Source organism: Cupressus sempervirens, chromosome 3, assembly GCF_028749045.1.
Source record: "Cupressus sempervirens isolate cs-2001-9-10 chromosome 3, ASM2874904v1, whole genome shotgun sequence".
Lineage (NCBI taxonomy): Eukaryota > Viridiplantae > Streptophyta > Pinopsida > Cupressales > Cupressaceae > Cupressus > Cupressus sempervirens.
The window spans coordinates 216075781-216094704 of NC_143120.1; the positions used below are offsets into that span (position 1 = coordinate 216075781).

At 40.3% G+C, this 18924-nt stretch overlaps 2 protein-coding genes across 2 annotated transcripts; one reads left to right on the forward strand and one right to left on the reverse strand.

The window, feature by feature from the left end:
* Window positions 1–8330: 8330 nt before the first annotated feature.
* On the reverse strand, window positions 8331–9986 carry LOC149565591 (uncharacterized). The gene is made up of 2 exons (XM_089816352.1): window positions 9006–9986; window positions 8331–8768 (listed from the first exon to the last, which is right to left on the reverse strand). Exons 1-2 carry the CDS (start codon window positions 9984–9986, stop codon window positions 8331–8333), a joined length of 1419 nt encoding a protein of 472 aa, XP_089672478.1.
* Window positions 9987–10327: 341 nt separating this feature from the next.
* On the forward strand, window positions 10328–18283 carry LOC149565592 (uncharacterized). Its single transcript, XM_089819116.1, has 11 exons — window positions 10328–11273; window positions 13005–13066; window positions 13178–13239; window positions 13330–16017; window positions 16119–16191; window positions 16288–16407; window positions 16497–16598; window positions 16870–16926; window positions 17036–17092; window positions 17176–17282; window positions 17902–18283. The coding sequence occupies exons 1-11, from the start codon at window positions 11111–11113 to the stop codon at window positions 18005–18007; spliced, it is 3597 nt and encodes a 1198-aa protein (XP_089675242.1). The 5' UTR covers window positions 10328–11110; the 3' UTR covers window positions 18008–18283.
* The last annotated feature ends 641 nt before the right edge of the window (window positions 18284–18924 follow it).

Sequence of the window (18924 nt, forward strand, 5' to 3'; positions counted from 1 at the left end):
TTCGTGACAAGCTCGGTTATATTAATAATAATAACAACAACATTATTTGTGGATTTGTCTAAATGGATCACAGAATGACATGAAACAACATATAAACTTTCTACACAACTACAAAATCAACATTTGTAACCCTAAATTCATCAAGCTACCAGCATATCTCATCCATGCAGAAGGCAAGAACGAATGCGACCTTTGAGAAGAACCCCAGCGCAGTATTGAAGAAGACGTGGTACTCTGGTTGTGGTGATAACAGGACGATATTGACTTCGGTTCTTGTAAGGAGGAGCATTTAAAGGTCCATTGTACAAGAGCTGATGAAATGTAGCGCCGCCCAAAAGTAAATCACCATTGGACTGGATTTTTGGACTAGTGTCTTTCTTGGATTCATACCAATGTCAGACTATTGTTACCATGAACCGCCCTTGGCAACGAGTCCGGGATTTGACTAGCACCCGCTCCTTATTGTTTCATCTGCTTTCTGAATGCTCTGCATTGCCGCCCAAGTCTTCGTGTCCACAGTAATCCGGCGGCGAATGGTGAGGGAGCTCTGGTCGGATTCAGATCTGAGATATTTCCTGTCTAAACTGTGATCCACAGAGTCGCCCAAGAGGAATGTTAGGCCCGCGGGTCGCGGGGGGGAAATAGAACCGGTGTGCAGAGGTAAAATCCGAATGCTCTTTGCCCAATGCGATCCTTATTCCCTGCCGTCGGGTGACCCAGATAAGGTTACAACTAATCGACTCCTGATGCAATTTATGACAGCGTTAACACCTGCGATCTGGGAGTAGAGCGCGATCTGGCAGTGAACAAATTTGCCTTTGCTGTGGTACTCGTTTGACTGGTGCATTATTTTGTCAGCTCGCAAACGGTGGGTTTTTCCCCTGACGACACTGATTCGTCTAGATGAAGTCGGACAGATATGAAGGAATTGATTATCTTTCAAATTCTCCAATTCTCAGGATTCCAAGAAGTCATTCCCCTTAACCTAATCTGAATATGCAGATAAGCCCAACATGAAATAGTTGGAGACCACCTCCCATGTGCAACCCTTTGGAAGATATCTCACTTCCTCAGTTATGCAGATCCAAGGGAGTTTTCGTTCCCGAATATCAAATGGAATTTGCCGGCCGGAGACCACAAATTGCTCCACTATGATAAATAGTAGAATCCACAAAATCGCTTGTTCCAAATGGGAGCCCTATGTCCTCTATTTATTCACTTCGCTAAGAAGTTTCTAGAAGTTTTTCGGAATCATCTTTTATGATGTAAAACTTTATAAAATTAAATAAATAACTTTATAAAGTTAGAGTACAACCTTAATTTAATATTAGGACGAGTAGGCCCCACTTACTCAATTATTATTCTTCGAGAGAAAAATTGTAATTATCGGAAGACAAAAATGACCCTCTTGCCATAATCATTTACCTACGAGAGTCGATGATAGGAAAATCCCCTGTAAAGTTATGCCGCTAAAAAGGGGACAGGACAGTCCGCCCTTCTTGAAATTGCTTGCCCTCAAGCAATCTCAGAGCTGGATGCTGCAAAATGGTCTCATTCTCCCAAGTAGCATCTTCGACTGGTAGATCCTTCCATTTAACCAAATATTCTCTGATTACTCTTCTGCGGAGCTGTTTTTCTCTGCTTTCTAAAATGAATTCCGGTATTAGGATCAATTTTCCTTCATCATCCAAAGTCGGTAATATTGCCGAAGGTATCACATTCTGTCCCAGCGCCTTTTTGAGGCGTGATACATGAAACACATTATATACTTTTCTTTCTGCTGGTAGCTCAAGTTCATAAGCCAATTCCCCTATTCGCCTGGTGATCCTGAAAGGTCCATAATACCTAGGCTTAAGCTTTTCTAACCCACTCTTTTTTAGAGTAGTTTGTCGAAATGGCTGAAGCATTAAGTAAACCATGTCGCCCACCTCAAAGCTCCTCTCCGTCCTCTTTTGATCTGCATATTGCTTATACTGATACTGTGCCCGAGCGATGTTATCACGTAGAGAGCTAATAATATCTTTACTTTCTTGCATCAAATCCGCAGCACGTGGAACCCGAACCTCACCCATCAATAAGTCAATGAAACTGGGTGTATCATAGCCATATAATGCTCGAAAAGGTGTCATCTGGATAGACATGTGGAAAGTGGTGTTATAGCAATACTCACACAGATAAATCCATCTTACCCAAGCCTTCTACTGATCAGCCACGTAATTCCTCAAGTAGCCTTCCACCCATTTGTTTACTATCTCTGTCTGTCCATCGGTTTGCGGGTGATAACTAGTACTGGGTGTGAGTTCAGTGCCACATAATCGAAACACTTCTCACCAAAATTGACTCAAAAATCTACTATCCCTTTCACTGACAACACTGCAGGGTATCCCATGTAACCTGAAAACCTCTCTGAAGAATACCTCGGCTACCTGTACTGCAGTATAAGTAGTGGTGATGGGAAAGAAATGAGCATATTTCGTGAGTCTATCTGCCACCACATAAATGCAATCACGACCCTGAGCCTTGGGCAACCCGGTAATGAAATCCATGGATATGCATTCCCACTTCTGACGCGGAATGGGAAGTGGTCGTAGAAGTCCTGCTGGAAAGGTGTGCTCCTGTTTATTCTGTTGACAAATAGAACACTCACGAACATACTGCAAAACATCCTTCTTGAGTCCTTTCCATGTAAACTGTTCTCGGACCTGTCTATAAGTTTTAAAGTATCCGGGGTGACCAGCTATAGGTGAGTCATGAAGAGCCCGCATAATAAATTGCTTCACCTTCGATCTTGGGATTAAAAATATCCTGTTCTTGTAAACAATCAACTCATCCACAAGTGTATACCTGGTATCAACAATTGTCCCGTCAATTATCCCAGATGCCCATGAATCTCTAGCATATTCTGCAATAATCAAATGCTTCCAGTCCTCAGAGATCTCAATCATTGAACTAAGATGTGGTCTGCGTGACAAGGCATCCGCTACCACATTCTGTGTGCCCTTAACATAAGATATATCAAAGTCATATGCCTGTAACTTACTGACCCATTTCTGTTGTTTATCATTGAGATCCCTCTGTCCAAGGAAATGTCTTAAACTGTTGTGGTCAGTTTTTATACAAAACTTACCACCTATTAAGTATTGTCTGAACTTAGCTAATGCATGCATGATGGCTAACATCTCCTTATCGTAAATGCTGAATGTTTTCTCTGACCCACGAAGTTTCCTGCTTTCATAAGCAATTGGGTGTTTATCCTGCATCAAAACAGCCCCAATACCAGCTCCTGAGGCATCACACTGAAGTTCAAATGGTTTTGAGAAATCAGGCAATGCTAGTACCGGACATGAAGTCATGATCTCCTTGAATCTGTCAAAACAAGCCTGTGCCTTTGCTGTCCAAACGAAAGCTCCCTTTTTAAGCAAATCTGTTATAGGAGCCGCGTGTCGTGAATATCCACAAACAAATCTGCGGTAGAAGCCACATAAACCAAGGAATCCTCTTAACTGAGTTAGGTTCTCAGGAGTAGGCCACTCCACAATAGCACGAATCTTATCAGGATCCATCCGTACTCCTTCTATGCTGATAATATGACCTAAGTATAACAACTCAATCATTCCCAAATCGCATTTGGACTCTTTGGCATACAAGGACTCTTCTTGCAAGGTCTTCAATATTGTTTTAGATGCCCCATGTGCTCCTGCCAAGTTCGACTGTATACCAAGATATCATCAAAGAATACCAACACGAATTTTCTCAGCTGATGATGGAAGACCTTATTCATGGTGGACTGGAAAGTAGCTGGTGCATTGGTCAATCCGAATGGCATTACTACAAACTCAAAATGCCCACAGTGACACCTGAATGCAGTCTTCTCAATGTCCTGTTTTCTGACTCTAATCTGGTGGTAACCTGATCTCAAATCAATCTTACTAAAGTAGCATGCCCCATGCAGTTCATCTATTAGCTCATCAATCCGTGGAATAGGATATCTATTCTTAATGGTTTTCTTATTCAGCATCCTGTAATCTATACACATCCGTAACGAACCATCTTTCTTCTTAACCAAAACTACTGAAGAAGCAAAAGGAGACTTACTAGGTCTGATGTGTCCCATCGCGAGAAGCTCCTTGATGGTTTTTTCTATTTCATCTTTGAGCCTTTTTGGATGCCTATATGGAGTGATCATGACTGGTTTAGCACCTTCTTCTAATTCGATGATGTGCTCAATCCCTCTATCAGGTGGTGTACCAGGTGGAATATCGCTGAATACCTTACTATACTTTTCCTTCAATATCTGTATGTCGGAATGATATTTTGTCTTTTTTTGTTTCTCCTGTGTAGGCATGAGGGTACACATGGCTGCCCATTCAAGATCCTCATGTCTCACCAATCTTTCCAATCGTCTAAGAGAAATCGTTCGGATGTCACTATTTCGAATAGCTCTCAACACATGCTGCCTCCCATCTACTTCGAACTTGATCTCCATGTCCTTGAGTCGAAAGGTAACCTCACCCAATAAACGTAACCATGTCATCCCTAAAACGATATCCAAGTCACCCATATTGACCACGTGGTAATCCGTTTTGAACTCATAATTATTCAGGCGTAAAGGCATGTCTCTGACTATCCTGTTACACTTAAGAGTGTATCCGTCAGCAACCTGTACTCGAAGCCCTTCGAATTCTTCTGTCTTAATACCACGACGCTCAACCAATCGTGCATCAATGAAGTTATGTGTAGCTCCGGTATCAACCAATGTAATCACCTTCTGTCCTGCTAGAACACCACGTAATCTGAAAGATCTTTCCTGTTGAATGCTAGACAAACGCCCTTGCTATAGATGCAATTCAGGTTCTTCTTTTTGTTCTGACTTTCCTGTCTTTTCCTCAGATTCTGAACCAGTGTGTTCATCCTTTTTTGCCGCACTGTCAGAATCCGATCCTTCGTAATATGCCCACATAACCCTATTGGCTTTTCCTTTTGGTCGCAAGGGACAATCATGATCCCTGTCATATGGACCTTTGCAATAGAAGCATAATTTCTTCCTTTGCAAGTCATTTAATGCCTCTGCATCTAGGGGTGTGGTAGATTTCCCTTTGGTTTCAATGCTCTTCCCTTTATTTTTATCAAACTTCCTATTGTCTCTGAAAGAGGTAGTACTCCTGGGAGTGAACCTGCTAGAAGGGGCTGTAAGCTCCATACTTCGTGCTTTCCTCATGGCTTCCTGCAGTGTTGGTGGGTCAAATGCCTTAATCCATCCCTTGAGGGGTTCAGACAATCCTTCTGTAAATAAGATAACTAACCTCCTTTCCGATACATCTGGTACCATGACTGACAACCTTTGAAATTCACTAATATAAACCTCCAAATTGCCAGTCTGCCTTAACTGTGCAAGGTCGCGAAAATAAATTTCTGGATCCTTCTTATCGAAACGTTCAACTAATCTATCCACAAAGTCCTGATACGTTGTTATCTGGTTGTGTTGCAAAGTAACCATTCCATGTGACCACCAGTCATGAGCTGTGCCTTCCAGATGCAAGGTAGCATATCTGATGGCATCTATTTCAGACATAGGCCTTAACGCTAGAAAGGTGTCCAACTTATGAATCCAAGCTTGTGCTGTCATCTGACCACTACCATCGAAAAAGGGTAAAGTAAGTTTACTGACAGCTCGCTGTAACTCACTATCATAACCTCCTCTAGGTCTCCTATTCTGGTGGCTATTCCTCATATGTTCCCTTCTTTGGTTTAAATATTGATCGAAGTTCAATAATTCACGCACATGCGGGGGGTAATGCCTGCCATTCTGCCGTAGCAACCCTAAGATCATCCTGAAAATCTTTTGGTACATCGTCTTCTCCCATCTCCTGAGCCTCTTCCCTTAGGAAGGTGGGACGAGTAGGCCTATTTGGTGTCCATGATCTGCGCCTAGGAGCACCTTGTGATCCTGCTACACTCCTATCATCGTGATCAAATGTGCCTCTTCCTTGATCCTGAATCCTGGGCTGAATAACTCTTTCCATTATGGTAGTCAAAGCCTGTAGTGTCTGAGTTATTTCTTGTTGTCCGGTAGTCATGATTCTGTAAAATTCTCTGGTTTCATCATCATCGACTCTGGGAAATCTTGGTGGACTTTGTGTTTGTCTTTCACCCATATCTCCGTCCTTAAATATGGTTCTCTTGTGAATATAACACTGGGAATATGGTTGCATAAAAGTACTCTTACCCAATCAGGATGGCAGGACTACTGCTCTGATACCACTGAAATAACCCCTACAGGTTTTTCGCTTTTTTAACACCAAAAAGAACTCAAACTTTATGGGTTAGACATTTCGTCAAATACTTCGTGACAAGCTCGGTTATATTAATAATAATAACAACAACATTATTTGTGGATTTGTCTAAATGGATCACAGAATGACATGAAACAACATATAAACTTTCTACACAACTACAAAATCAACATTTGTAACCCTAAATTCATCAAGCTACCAACATATCTCATCCATGCAGAAGGCAAGAACGAATGCGACCTTTGAGAAGAACCCCAGCGCAGTATTGAAGAAGACGTGGTACTCTGGTTGTGGTGATAACAGGAGGATATTGCCTTCGGTTCTTGTAAGGAGGAGCACTTAAAGGTCCATTGTACAAGAGCTGATGAAATTTTGGACTAGTGTCTTTCTTGGATTCATACCAATGTCAGACTGTTGTTACCATGAACCGCCCTTGGCAACGAGTCTGGGATTTGACTAGCACTCGCTCCTTATTGTTTCATCTGCTTTCTGAATGCTCTGCATTGCCGCCCAAGTCTTCGTGTCCACAGTAATCCGGCGGCGAATGGTGAGGGAGCTCTGGTCGGATTCAGATCTGAGATTTTTCCTGTCTAAACCGTGATCCACAGAGTCGCCCAAGAGGAATGTTAGGCCCACGGGTCGCGGGGGGGAAATTGAACCGGTGTGCAGAGGTAAAATCCGAATGCTCTTTGCCCAATGCGATCCTTATTCCCTGCCGTCGGGTGACCCAGATAAGGTTACAACTAATCGACTCCTGATGCAATTTATGACAGCGTTAGCACTTGCGATCTGGGAGTAGAGCGCGATCTGGCAGTGAACGAATTTGCCTTTGTTGTGGTACTCGTTTGACTGGTGCGTTATTTTGTCAGCTCGCAGACGGTGGGTTTTTCCCCTGACGGCACTGATTTGTCTAGATGAAGTCGGACAGATATGAAGGAATTGATTATCTTTCAAATTCTCCAATTCTCAAGATTCCAAGAAGTCATTCCCCTTAACCTAATCTGAATATGTAGATAAGCCCAACATGAAATGGTTGGAGACCACTTCCCATGTGCAACCCTTCGGAAGATATCTCACTTCCTCAGTTATGCAGATCCAAGGGAGTTTTCGTTCCCGAAGATCAAATGAAATTTGCCGGCCGGAGACCACAAATTGCTCCAATATGATAAATAGTAGAATCCACAAAATCGCTTGTTCCAAATGGGAGCCCTATGTCCTCTATTTATTCACTTCGCTGAGAAGTTTCTGGAAGTTTTCCGGAATCATCTTTTATGATGTAAAACTTTATAAAATTAAATAAATAACTTTATAAAGTTAGAGTACAACCTTAATTTAATATTAGGACGAGTAGGCCCCACTTACTCAATTATTATTCTTCGAGAGCAAAATTGTAATTATCGGAAGACAAAAATGACCCTCTTCCCATAATCATTTGCCTACGAGAGTCGATGATAGGCAATCCCCTGTAAAGTTATGCCGCTAAAAAGGGGACATGACAGGGGGGCGGGGGAGGGAACACGCGGATTGAGGGGGAGATTTCAAAAAAAAAAAACAAAAACAAAAAAAAAACCAAATGATAAATAACAATGAAATTGCTCAAAAAAGAAAAAGAAAAAAAGAAGAACATAAAACCAAAAAAGACCAAATAATAAATAACAATAAGAATGAACTAAGAATGAGAAACAAAATATATAAATTAAAAAATTAAAAAATTAAAAAAAATCAAAATCAAGAGGATCACAAAGGAAAGAATGAACCTCGGGGACCACCATAAAATAAGAGAAAAAACAAGAACAAGGACATAGCTGAACACCGAAAGAGAAGGGTCATTAGAGAAGGAATGAAGAAACAAAGAAAGACAAGGGAAACAAAGGAACCAAAGATGGGGGCGTCCTAAAGATCCCGACAATAAAGAGAAAGGAAGGAGAAAAGAAGAAAAGGAAGAGAGCAATCACCGACCTCAAACAGGCCACCAACTAGGGAGAAACTAGGAGCAAGGAGGCGAGGGGAGACCGACGGACTCAGAACACCAAAGGATCAAGGTCGTTGGTCTTTAGTCAGCAAAGGAAGCCACGAAGGGTTTAAGGTCCACCCATCGTCTCTGTTGAGGTTGACAGGGTGACTGCTGATAACTATAGCTTCTTTGAGCTTCCTTTTAAAATAGTTGTCCTCCTTGGATACGATTTGGGCATCTTCTAAACAAATGTGGTGCTTAGTGGCTGACGAGTGCTCCGCTAAAGCAGACTGATGAACCCTGTCGTGTCTAATGTCGGCACTATGCTCCTTGATTCTAGTGCTGAAAGAGCGACCAGTTTCACCAATATACAGAATCCCACAAGAGCAAGAAACTTTGTAGACTCCTGATGCTGAAAAAACATCAATGGCATCTTTGAGAGCGGGGGTACGATTCTTGAGCCTAAACCAAGGTTTGAAGGCCACGCGTAGGCCTTTTCTGCTCAGAATCTTGGCAAGTTTCTAGGAGACCCCATCTATAAAGGGAAGTGACACAACAGCGGGAGGCGGAGAGGGGTTGGGTTGGGGAGGAGAGAGGGAAAAAAAGAAAGAGCGAGCACGGACAAAGGCCCTAGAGATTTGTTTGTGGGAGTACCCATTTAGTCTAAAGACTTAGCGGAGGTGGGTCAACTCCGAATTTAAGTGGTCATCATCACAAATCCTGAGGGCTCTTAAGGCTAAGGTCTTGAGCGTGCCAACTTTTTGGCTCGGATGGTGGTGAGAAGAAGCATGAAGGTACAGATCAATGTGCGTGGCCTTTCGAAACACTCGACGTCCCAGAGAGCCGTCTGGTTTCTTAATGAGTAAAATATCAAGGAAGGGCAATTGATTGTTGGTTTCAAGCTCTTTGGTAAAAGCAATGCTAGGAGAGATGTTGTTGAGATGAATGTGAAACTCTTCTAGTTTATCAATACCATGGGGCCAGCAAACATTGGTATCATCAACGTACCGCTTCCACCATTTAGGCTTGAGGCGGAAAGAGTGGAGGGCCAGCTCTTCAAAGTGCTCCATATAAAGGTTAGCAATAACCGGGGAGAGTGGGGAGCCCACGGCGACCCCATCCACTTGTTCAAAGAAAGTCCCTTGGAAGGAGAAGAAGGTGGACCTTAAACAAAGATCAACCAGATTAGCGATCTCAACATTAGTTTTCCTTTCCACAATACCAACGACGTCAGGAATAGGAACCTTCGTGAAGAGGGAGACCACATCAAAGCTAACCAAGATGTCATTCTCATCTAGTTTGGACTCTTTGATGAAGCTAACAAAGTGGGAGGAATCCTTGATGAAGGAGTTGGAATGGCCAAGAAGCGGAGAGATAAGCTTGGCAAGATGGGCGGCAAGATGGTAAGTGGGAGAACCTCTGGTGTCCACGATGGGTCTAAGGGGAATGCCAGTTTTGTGAATCTTGGGGACACCATAGATGCGAGGGGTTAACTCTTTGGACGGTAAAAGCCTCTTTTTTGTGACATCATCAAAAGAAGAGGAGGAAATGGCCCTTCTAACATTCTTGGAAATCTTAGAGCATGGGTTGAAGGAGAGGGGTTTGTACCTGCTAGAATCAGAGAGAAGGTCTGTCATTTTAGCAAGGTAGTCATGCCTATTCATAATGACAGTAGCATTGCCTTTGTCTGCTTTGACAAGTATAACATCGTTATTTTTCAAAAAATTGTTGAAGGCCATGGATTCTTTCTTCGAGGTGTTACGCTTAGGAGGTTTAGCATGTCTAAGTGTAACCGCACAGTCCTGCCGAATTTCATCAGCAACATCATGGGGGAGCGAACGGATGGCACTCAATCTCCACTAAGAAATCCACACGCGGAACCTCATGGGGGGCAAGGGCAAAATTGAGACCACGCTTGACAAAATTAAAGGTTAGCGGGTCAAGAAAAGCACTGGAAAGATTAACCACCAATTTGTTCTCCCAACCAGAAATGGTGGGGGCCACGCTTGCAAGGTTGACCGGGCTAGAAGTGGAAAAAGGGAGAGAATGGTTTGAGGGACGCTCCAAAAAGTTATTGGTTGTAACGAGAGGAGGGGTAGGCGGAGATCGCGGGCTCAAATGGGGAGAGGCAACATCAACCAAGATAGAATTAATGCAAGAAGGAGAGGAGTCAGAGAGGTTAGCGAAGGACGTACCCGGATGTAAATGCGATTGAACATCTTTATGCTGTTGGACGCCAAGTTGAGACACCCGCTGGTTACTAGCCGTTGGAGAGAAGGATCCGTTGGGAGGGAGTGACCGATGGGGGATCAATGCGAGCTCCTCTGTCTTCAGCGACTCCTGCTTCACGAGTTTAGGGGAGGATCTTGGCGAGAAGACAGAAAACACATTCCGCTGCGTGCTAGTAGAGTTGGAAAGTGGCGGCAATGATTTATACTTAGAAGGGTCAGCATGGGGGGAATTTTGCTTCGCTGGTGCAGGGGAAGGTATTGTGTCTATCGCCAGTACAGTCAGATGTTTCGCTGACAGCATCTGACAGTACTGTCAGCATCAAGTGCGCGCAGCAATCGTTTATACCTGCCCGGCTCGGTGCAGGGCCAAGATTTTGGGTGTTACAAGAGTGATTTTGATTTTATGTACATGATCCAGCTGTTTTCTTCCCGCCCGGTCCCATCCCTGTTGCATGGCACCTCGACAATTATTATAAATTGACGGGGCCTCGTTTGGACAAGCAACATGGAAATGTTGGATTTTTTGCATTCTTTGTCACTCATGGCGAGAGAGAAGTGAAGCGTCCATCAGGCCTGCATCTCTTTGTGTTTGGAGAGTATTTGAGATTGAGAGGCAGAGGTGAATTCACACCATGGAAGTGGAGGCTTTTCAGGAATGTTGGAAGGAAGAATCTCTCACCTTCGTGAGGGAAGAGTTTTATGAGAGTATTCAAGCTCCCAAGTGGTTTGATTTTACCCTTCCTGTCCCAGAGGAACCTCTAATTGACGACAATGCATGGTTTTGTGTTCGAGTTGGTATGTTCTATTCCATAACCTCATTGTGCTTTCATAGTTTTTTTTTTGTTCTTGTCATTGTTCCAGTAGTTTGCGTCAGATTTCTATCATACCCACTCCGAATTTCTTCATCTCTGCCTATCTTTCATGGCTTTTGAGGTTTTCGGGTCTAGGTCATTTAGGGGTTTCAGAGGCTTATGGGGATCTGAGGGGTTTGGGCGAACCCACTGAGGGATTAATGTTCTTCCGTCTCTTCTGTAGAGAGGGAAGTTGATGTTCCCACATGATCATTTGTAAGACGCGCAATCAAACGGTATCTTATTGGCCAAATCCATCGTTGGAAGAGAAAGTATATATCTCATGGTGGAGGGTGCATGAGATTTTATCTATCTAGAGAGTGTATACCTTCTAGATGAAATTTTAGTAGATTTGAAATTACCGCACTGAGTTAGACACACGGTTGATCTTTTTTCTTGGCAATGGGGTCACTAGAAAGAGCCAAGATGTCAGAAACTAATCAAATTAGGCAGCTTATTCCAGAAGAGCATTGTATTTTGACACACAAATTGTATAAAAAAACCAGGCATTCAGGTAGTTATTCATTAAAGGTCATACTTCAAACAGAGGTACCATATCATATAGGGACACATATCATGCATAGAAGGGATCGTTGAGGGTGGGACAATGAAACCTGCAGAGATCAGATTATACAGGGAGCGCACTATATCTATATTGTCAGAAAGCAGTTGTACTCTTATCCCCAAAAGCCCAAAAGGAAAGCAAAGGGAAATCGATCGTGGTTTGGATAATCTTTTTTCGGAAGTTCTGCCTAGAGTAGTCTTTGTTGTGAAAAATAATATCGGTGATTGTTTATAGGTTTTAAATGCTTTTTGAATTTGCATTATTTCATTCGTCAACGGATAGATAAATGAACAATTCTCTCTTTTTCCGATATCAAGTTGGTTGGATTTGCATTTTTGCATCAATGGAAACCATAATCTTCATCCCAAGAAAACTTTGAGCTCTGTCTGTTTCTCGAGTAAAAGGATTCTGTGTCCTCCACCTGGGGAGGTAGAAGTGCACTTGTGAGATTGTGTAATAGAGAGAACCTATCCAGTATCCAATGAACTTGGGAGATAGTTTCACCTCTCCCAGAAGAGGGGAAGTACACCACATTTCTCAAGCGGAGGAAGGACTAGGGATAGAGCCTATCCAATTTTACTCTTGGATGTTACATTGCTTGATTGAACAATGACAGGGTTCAAACTTGGTATTCCCCCCGTTGATCGCTGTAACTTAATGTGAGGGCTGATGAGGTCGCTTTGCTTCAGAATTAAAATATTGAGAATAAAGTTTGTATAGTTCAATGGCATGCATGGGCTAGTCGTCCTGATTTCATATTCAGAAGTATTCTGTAGATTGAATTAGGAACTTCAGGTGATGGGTTTAATAATATAATTCAGATTTACTAGAGATGGTCCCATTTCTCCTAATTGCATATTCTTTAGATGTAGTTTATCTAGATCTGCAGTTTGTCATTGTATCTTATTTGATTTTTCAACTCCACAATGATTACTATCTATTTGTGCATGAGATTGCTAATTTTTTGTTTCCAGTTCATTTATTAGGTCAAAAAATAATTTGTTTGTGATTGACTTAAACTTTTCTAGTTTGAATGATTCTATTTTATGTTATGAACTTATGTATAGAACGGAAACTTTTGATGTTGATTTGTTTTCTGTTCTGATTTAGGATGTGATCAGAAACATGGCATGCTCTTGGATCAAACACCTAAACCTTCTTACTTGCTGAAGGTTGGGATTATTTTATTCCTTTCGGTATACAATATCTCAATTGTTATATGTACTTGTTATTTGATGATTCTAACTAGAAGGATGACTGCTGATTTTCTGCCTTATATTCAGCCTCAAGCATCCAAATCTGTTGGGTTTCTTTCCAAGTCACCCACAATGGAGGGTAAATCCAGGTGAGGTCTATCATCATTTCATACACTTATTCTCTGGAGGCACTAACCATTAGTTCCCATGCTGACTTTGGCCTTGCATGCTGCTATCAGCGTTAGGCCAAGACTAAGAGCTCAGTTATCTACCCCAACTTCAAAGGGCAAGGACAGAACACCAGGGAAAGCAAAACCTACAGTTATGTCTGCTAGCAAACTTAGACATAAACAATGTGAGGAGAACGAGGATCCAAACTCAACAAATATTGGAACCCTTAATTGCAAACTGGTTGTCATTGGTGCTGAAGGCCTTTCATCTCTGAAACCATCATCCAATACAGATGGGTTGGACAGTTTAAAGGAGAATCCACCAGGTATCTTGACAGGAGAACAGGTAGTTCCAGCATCCGATATCAATTTAACGCCACAAAATCAATCTATCAATAAAGTCACTGCAGCCTTTTCCACACCCCGGATTAAGAAAAATCACTCAGTAAAAAGAGAACCCTTCAGAAGTAACCCAGCTTTGTCAAAGGGGACGAATACTGCTGCTAGAAGCAAAGCAGCTGCACCAAGGCGCATATTATTTGAAACTCCAACTAAATCTGTGAAGAAGACTCCGTCAAAAGACCTTACACCCGTGAGAAAACACTTTTCTAATCCTAAAAAACACGAACAGTTTGCTGCAAATGATAATAAATACTCTTCACCTGCAAAGGAAACTCCTAGGGTGTGTTTAACTCCTTGCAGTCTCCAGCCTAGTGAGTCTCCTCTTTCAAAGGTTCATAATTCCCCAAGTTCTTCAAAACCAAAAGATTCTAGAAAAGCAAGAAATCACCTTCGATCAAATAGAAAAGTCCTTGTCTCTGAACAAAGTAATGAGAAAGAAAGTTTAACAAGGGCAATTGTACAGGAAACGGATTTGGTACAGGGGAAGGTTGGAAGCACTTATACAGATGGAGGGTGTAGTCAGAATCAATCATCAATTAAACAGTCACACACTGGCAACAATGATGAACAGAATCCTCCAATATATCCTGGAGAAACTAGTAAAGAAGGAAATTCCAATTTAACTGGGAAGCATGAATCTCGAACGGAAGAACAATATGTGGCACAGCTTGCTTCTATAATTCCTGGCAAGCGATTAACCTATGGCATTAGTGAGATAGAAATCCAGAAAGCATCTGAGAGCTATGGTGCAGAGGAATCTACATCTAATCAAGATGAAGGAAATGGGGTGGAGTTCTTCAAAGATTTGAGAAAGGGCAAGGAAAACAAGAATCAAAATCATTCCGATGGGAAAATTGAGATAGCAAATCTCGAAGTTAGACAGAATGATGATCAGAGTAAATTTGATGAGGAAGCTGATGATCATCATCTAGAAATGAGAGGTCGTGAAGCTGAGATGAATTTGACCACAGAAAATAGAGTAGCTAGAGAACTAACATTGATAAAAAATTCGCTTCCTTCTGAATTAGTGTCCAACCTTCAAAATGAATCTGATGGGAAAAATGAGAAAGAAATTCTTAAAGACAAAAAGAATGATGATGAGCGTATTCAATATGTGATGCCTATTGATGGAAGTCTACAGGAGAAAGAAAAGAATGATGGTTCTGCTTCTGAGTCAGTGTTAAGTGGTAGAAATATAAGGGTGATAGAAACGACAGCTCAGAAAACTGAATTTGATGTGAAGCACAATGAACAAAACTTAGGAGACGGGGCTAATAAATTTGTTATGTGCTGCTCAGCTGCTGAAAACAAAGGATCCGATGCTGAAAATTCAATTATAATTTGGATGGGGTCTGAATCTGAGTCTAAACTTGAAGTTGATTCTGATCAGAGAGCTGAGACAAAAACTGAAGATGGAAAACTTGATGGGAAAGATGCATTAGATGTCGGACATAATGATAACAATCTAAAAGAACGAAAAACTGAAGTGATGAATTCTGGTACTGAAAACCAGAAAGTGGGTGAAGTTCTGACACTTTTTGACTTTGGGCATACAAGAGCCATGCTAGAAACTGGAGTTGTAGTTGAGTCTTCAAAGTTTGTGTCCAAGGCTATGGGAAAAAGGGATCATTTTTATCTGAAGAACAAGCAAAATTTAAAGGAGAATGAAGATCATGTTATATTTGATGAAGAGCATGACATCAGAGGAACAAAAGAAGGGAAAGCAGGGGAAGCCATTCAGTTGGAGTCTGATTTAAAATTTCAGAGCAAGAGATTCCACAAAGATGTAAGTTCAGATTCTAGGAAGTGTTTGGAGGTTATTGCGAATGTTGCAGTTCAATGTGTGAAAGAAGATAATAGTGATTCAATGCAAAAGATAGATAAAGATGACTTGGTACCTGAAAATGGCGAGAATGTAGGCCTTTCTTGCAACAAGCTAAAAGACCATACCATTAAGGTTGATATTTCTGATTCCGGGACTTGCCTTTCAGAGGTTAATCACCAGGTTCATCTTGTAGGAAATGAGATAATCAAAGCTGATGTCTGCCACACAAACTGTTTAGAAACTTTTGAGGATTACCGCCATGGAGGATCAAATTGTCTTCAATCAAAGCCCGATAGAAGTTCTCAGTTATTTATTTCAGGTTCCTTATGCAGTGAAGTTGTTTGTCAGCTACCTAGGAACCGTGACGAAACACCTCAAATTGCTGAACTCAAAAAAAATGAGGAGATTGGGTTGTTTGACAGAGATTGTTTCCCGCATTCAAAATCGGATGGAGCTGTTGGAATTTTAGCTGTTGCAGATTGTGCTGTAAACAAAGAAAATCTCTCCACTCCATCAAAAGGAGAGAAGAGGTAAGCTATCTATTCTCTTTATCATTTTCTTTGTATAAAGGAATTTGTATTTTGATCTAGAAACTCCAAAATTGATATGATTTCTTACAATCTTTCAACAGGACAAGTGGTGAGATGAACTCAAAGATAAATTGTTCTAATGGTGAAGCCTGTCAAGATGATAGTTGCTGCATGGTTGGCCTCCCAATTATTTCATTTATTGCTATATCAGTTTATCTTCACCTAGAAAAACATGCATGGTATATTAATTAATAATCTCTCTGTTAACAGGCGTTCTCCACATGCCAGACAGCACTGCCAACAAAAGTTTATGGTACATCTACACCACATGCATTCAACCATAAGAAGATTAAACCTACATTGCCTAAACCTTTTCGATTGAGAACTGCGGTATGCAAATGGTCTTTCTGGAAGAGAACAATTTTGGAATCTTATTATTACTTTACAGCAACCTATGATTTGTATGTTCTTTCTTGTAGGAAAGAGGAGAGCGTAAGGAGAACAGCCTCCACAAGAGAACACAAGTTGCGGAAGAAAATGAAACCTCGCCAATGAGGGCAATAAGGGCAAACAAAATGCAGGTTAGCCCCTTTCTTGGTAGTTTGAATTCACACTTAGGCAACTTAAATTTTGTGTAGCTTTGAGGAGAAGATAGACATGATTAAAATTTAGAAACCGTTAATGTTCTGGATCTAAATAAAACTTGTTATATAGACGATCATGCAAGGTAAAGGTCTTTCTTGAAGATAACTAATAACAGGTCTTTCATGAAGCTGTTTTCTAATAATTATGAGCTTAGAAACTTTAAATTCTGTAATCTTGATTGCTTTTCATAATTATTTTCCACAACAGGGTAACCACTCACATATTGATCCATCAAAGCACGGGAAACCTGAAACACCTAAATCTGTGAGTGTTTTGTGTGAAGCAACGCTTGAGGGCTTCATTATTTGGAGTTTCTCCTTATATCTATCACTAACACCCTCTTTTTATTTGAATGTTTTTTCTGATATGGTAGCATGAAGGGAAACTCAAATCCAGACCTAGGAATATTGATGTTGTCAAAGCAAAAATGGTAAACTGATTCCTATACTCTATGTTGACTTATTAAATAATTAACATGCTGAAATTTAAATGCTGACATAATTCAATCTCTAGTTGGATGACATAGGAGAAGAAATAAAAAGCATTCCAGAGGAGGCACTACACCATCGGCCTGTTGTTAAGATGCCAAACTTTTGCAAACCACCTTTCAAACCTATGAGGTGTCTTGCTCTCTCCTTTTCTTTTCAAAACTTCTAGAGTTTACATTATTTGTTGAATGTTGACCTTAAATTCTCTATAAAACCCCATTTCCTGTACTAACAACTTTGCTAGTAATTGTTGCTCTGCTCATTTTATTGAAAGCGAAGAGTATTTGTTCTTATAAAGCATAACCTCTAGGTTATGGTTGTTATCATCTGAAACGTAATATGCATCTAATTTGTATGCAGGACAGTAACATTGTGGCATCTAATTGATGATTTTATTCCATTCTAATATCTGATTCAGATGTTTCTTCTATCTTAATAAATTAACTAGAATTTGTGTTGATGATTTTATTCCATTCTAATATCTGATTCAGATGTTTCTTCTATCTTAATAAATTATCTAGAATTTGTGTTGATGATTTTATTCCATTCTACTATCTGATTCAGATGTTTCTTCTATCTTAATAAATTATCTAGAATTTGTGTTGAGTTATTTCTAAGGTAGCTAGTTTGGATTTTGTATCCTACGTAACTTTCTTTTAGAATAAAAAAGATTTGGCATGATCCAATGCGATCCGGGAAGCTTAAAGGACTAAAACTTACTTCACTGATCTGTTTGGTGATGATGTTATAGATCAACTAAAAAGCTGACAACACCCAAGGAGCCAAATTTTCATCCCATGCACTCCAAAAGGGACTGTACGAAAGGAGTGGAATCATCGGTCAGAGCTGCAGTTTGAATTTCAATCTGGTGTTTGTTCAATCATTCTTGAAATCGCGACAATTCTACGATTCTTTATTCTTATCAAGTGTAAAATAAGAGGCTTAGATGCGGATGTTGTAAATTATGTGCCCGAGATTTTATTGCTTGTATGTATATTTGAGCGTAATTCGTTCAGAGAAGCCTTTTCCAGCAGTCGAAGAATGTAATACTCTGCTGATGCAAAACAGTCTGTAAAGTAAATAATTTTTTTTTGAGAGTAATGACAATTTTTAGTAAGATAAGCATTATTAAAGTATTATTTATTAAATTTTGATTTATTTTAATATAATTAAAAAAAACGAAGTTGAAAAATGTATCATTCTATTGAAGGATTCGAATAGTATAGATTAGGTCTTTATTGTCTATTAAAATGATATTAAGGGTATTTATAAAAAAAAGTTTTTGAAAATTGTGTTAGTATGAATTATGTTATTCAGCGCAACGTTCCAATGTTTAATTCTCATATTTATTTGGGAAAGTTGAGTTTTTATTAAGTCTTTGAATGATTTTCTTTACATTAGGATATTTAATTATAAAAAATATAATAGTAAAAGTAAAAATGTATTCTTAACATCTTTTCTATTTGTGTTGGATTTTGTTTTAGACTCTTTTCGGCTTGCAATGTTTTAATTGTTTTATACAATTCACATTTAGATAGAGATAGATAGATGATTTTTGATGTCTATGAGGCTAAACATAGCCTATGGAACAACCTTTCAATTGAACCAACTTTAACAATTCTATTCTTTTTTTGTACATGCTGATGATGAGCCCACCTAACTTCTCAATGTTTTCCTCACTAAATAAGTTGTGCCAAGAGGTGCCAAATATAATATCCACAAATTTAAACCTGATATCCTTGTATGCCTCACACTCTAACACAAAGTGTTGCTT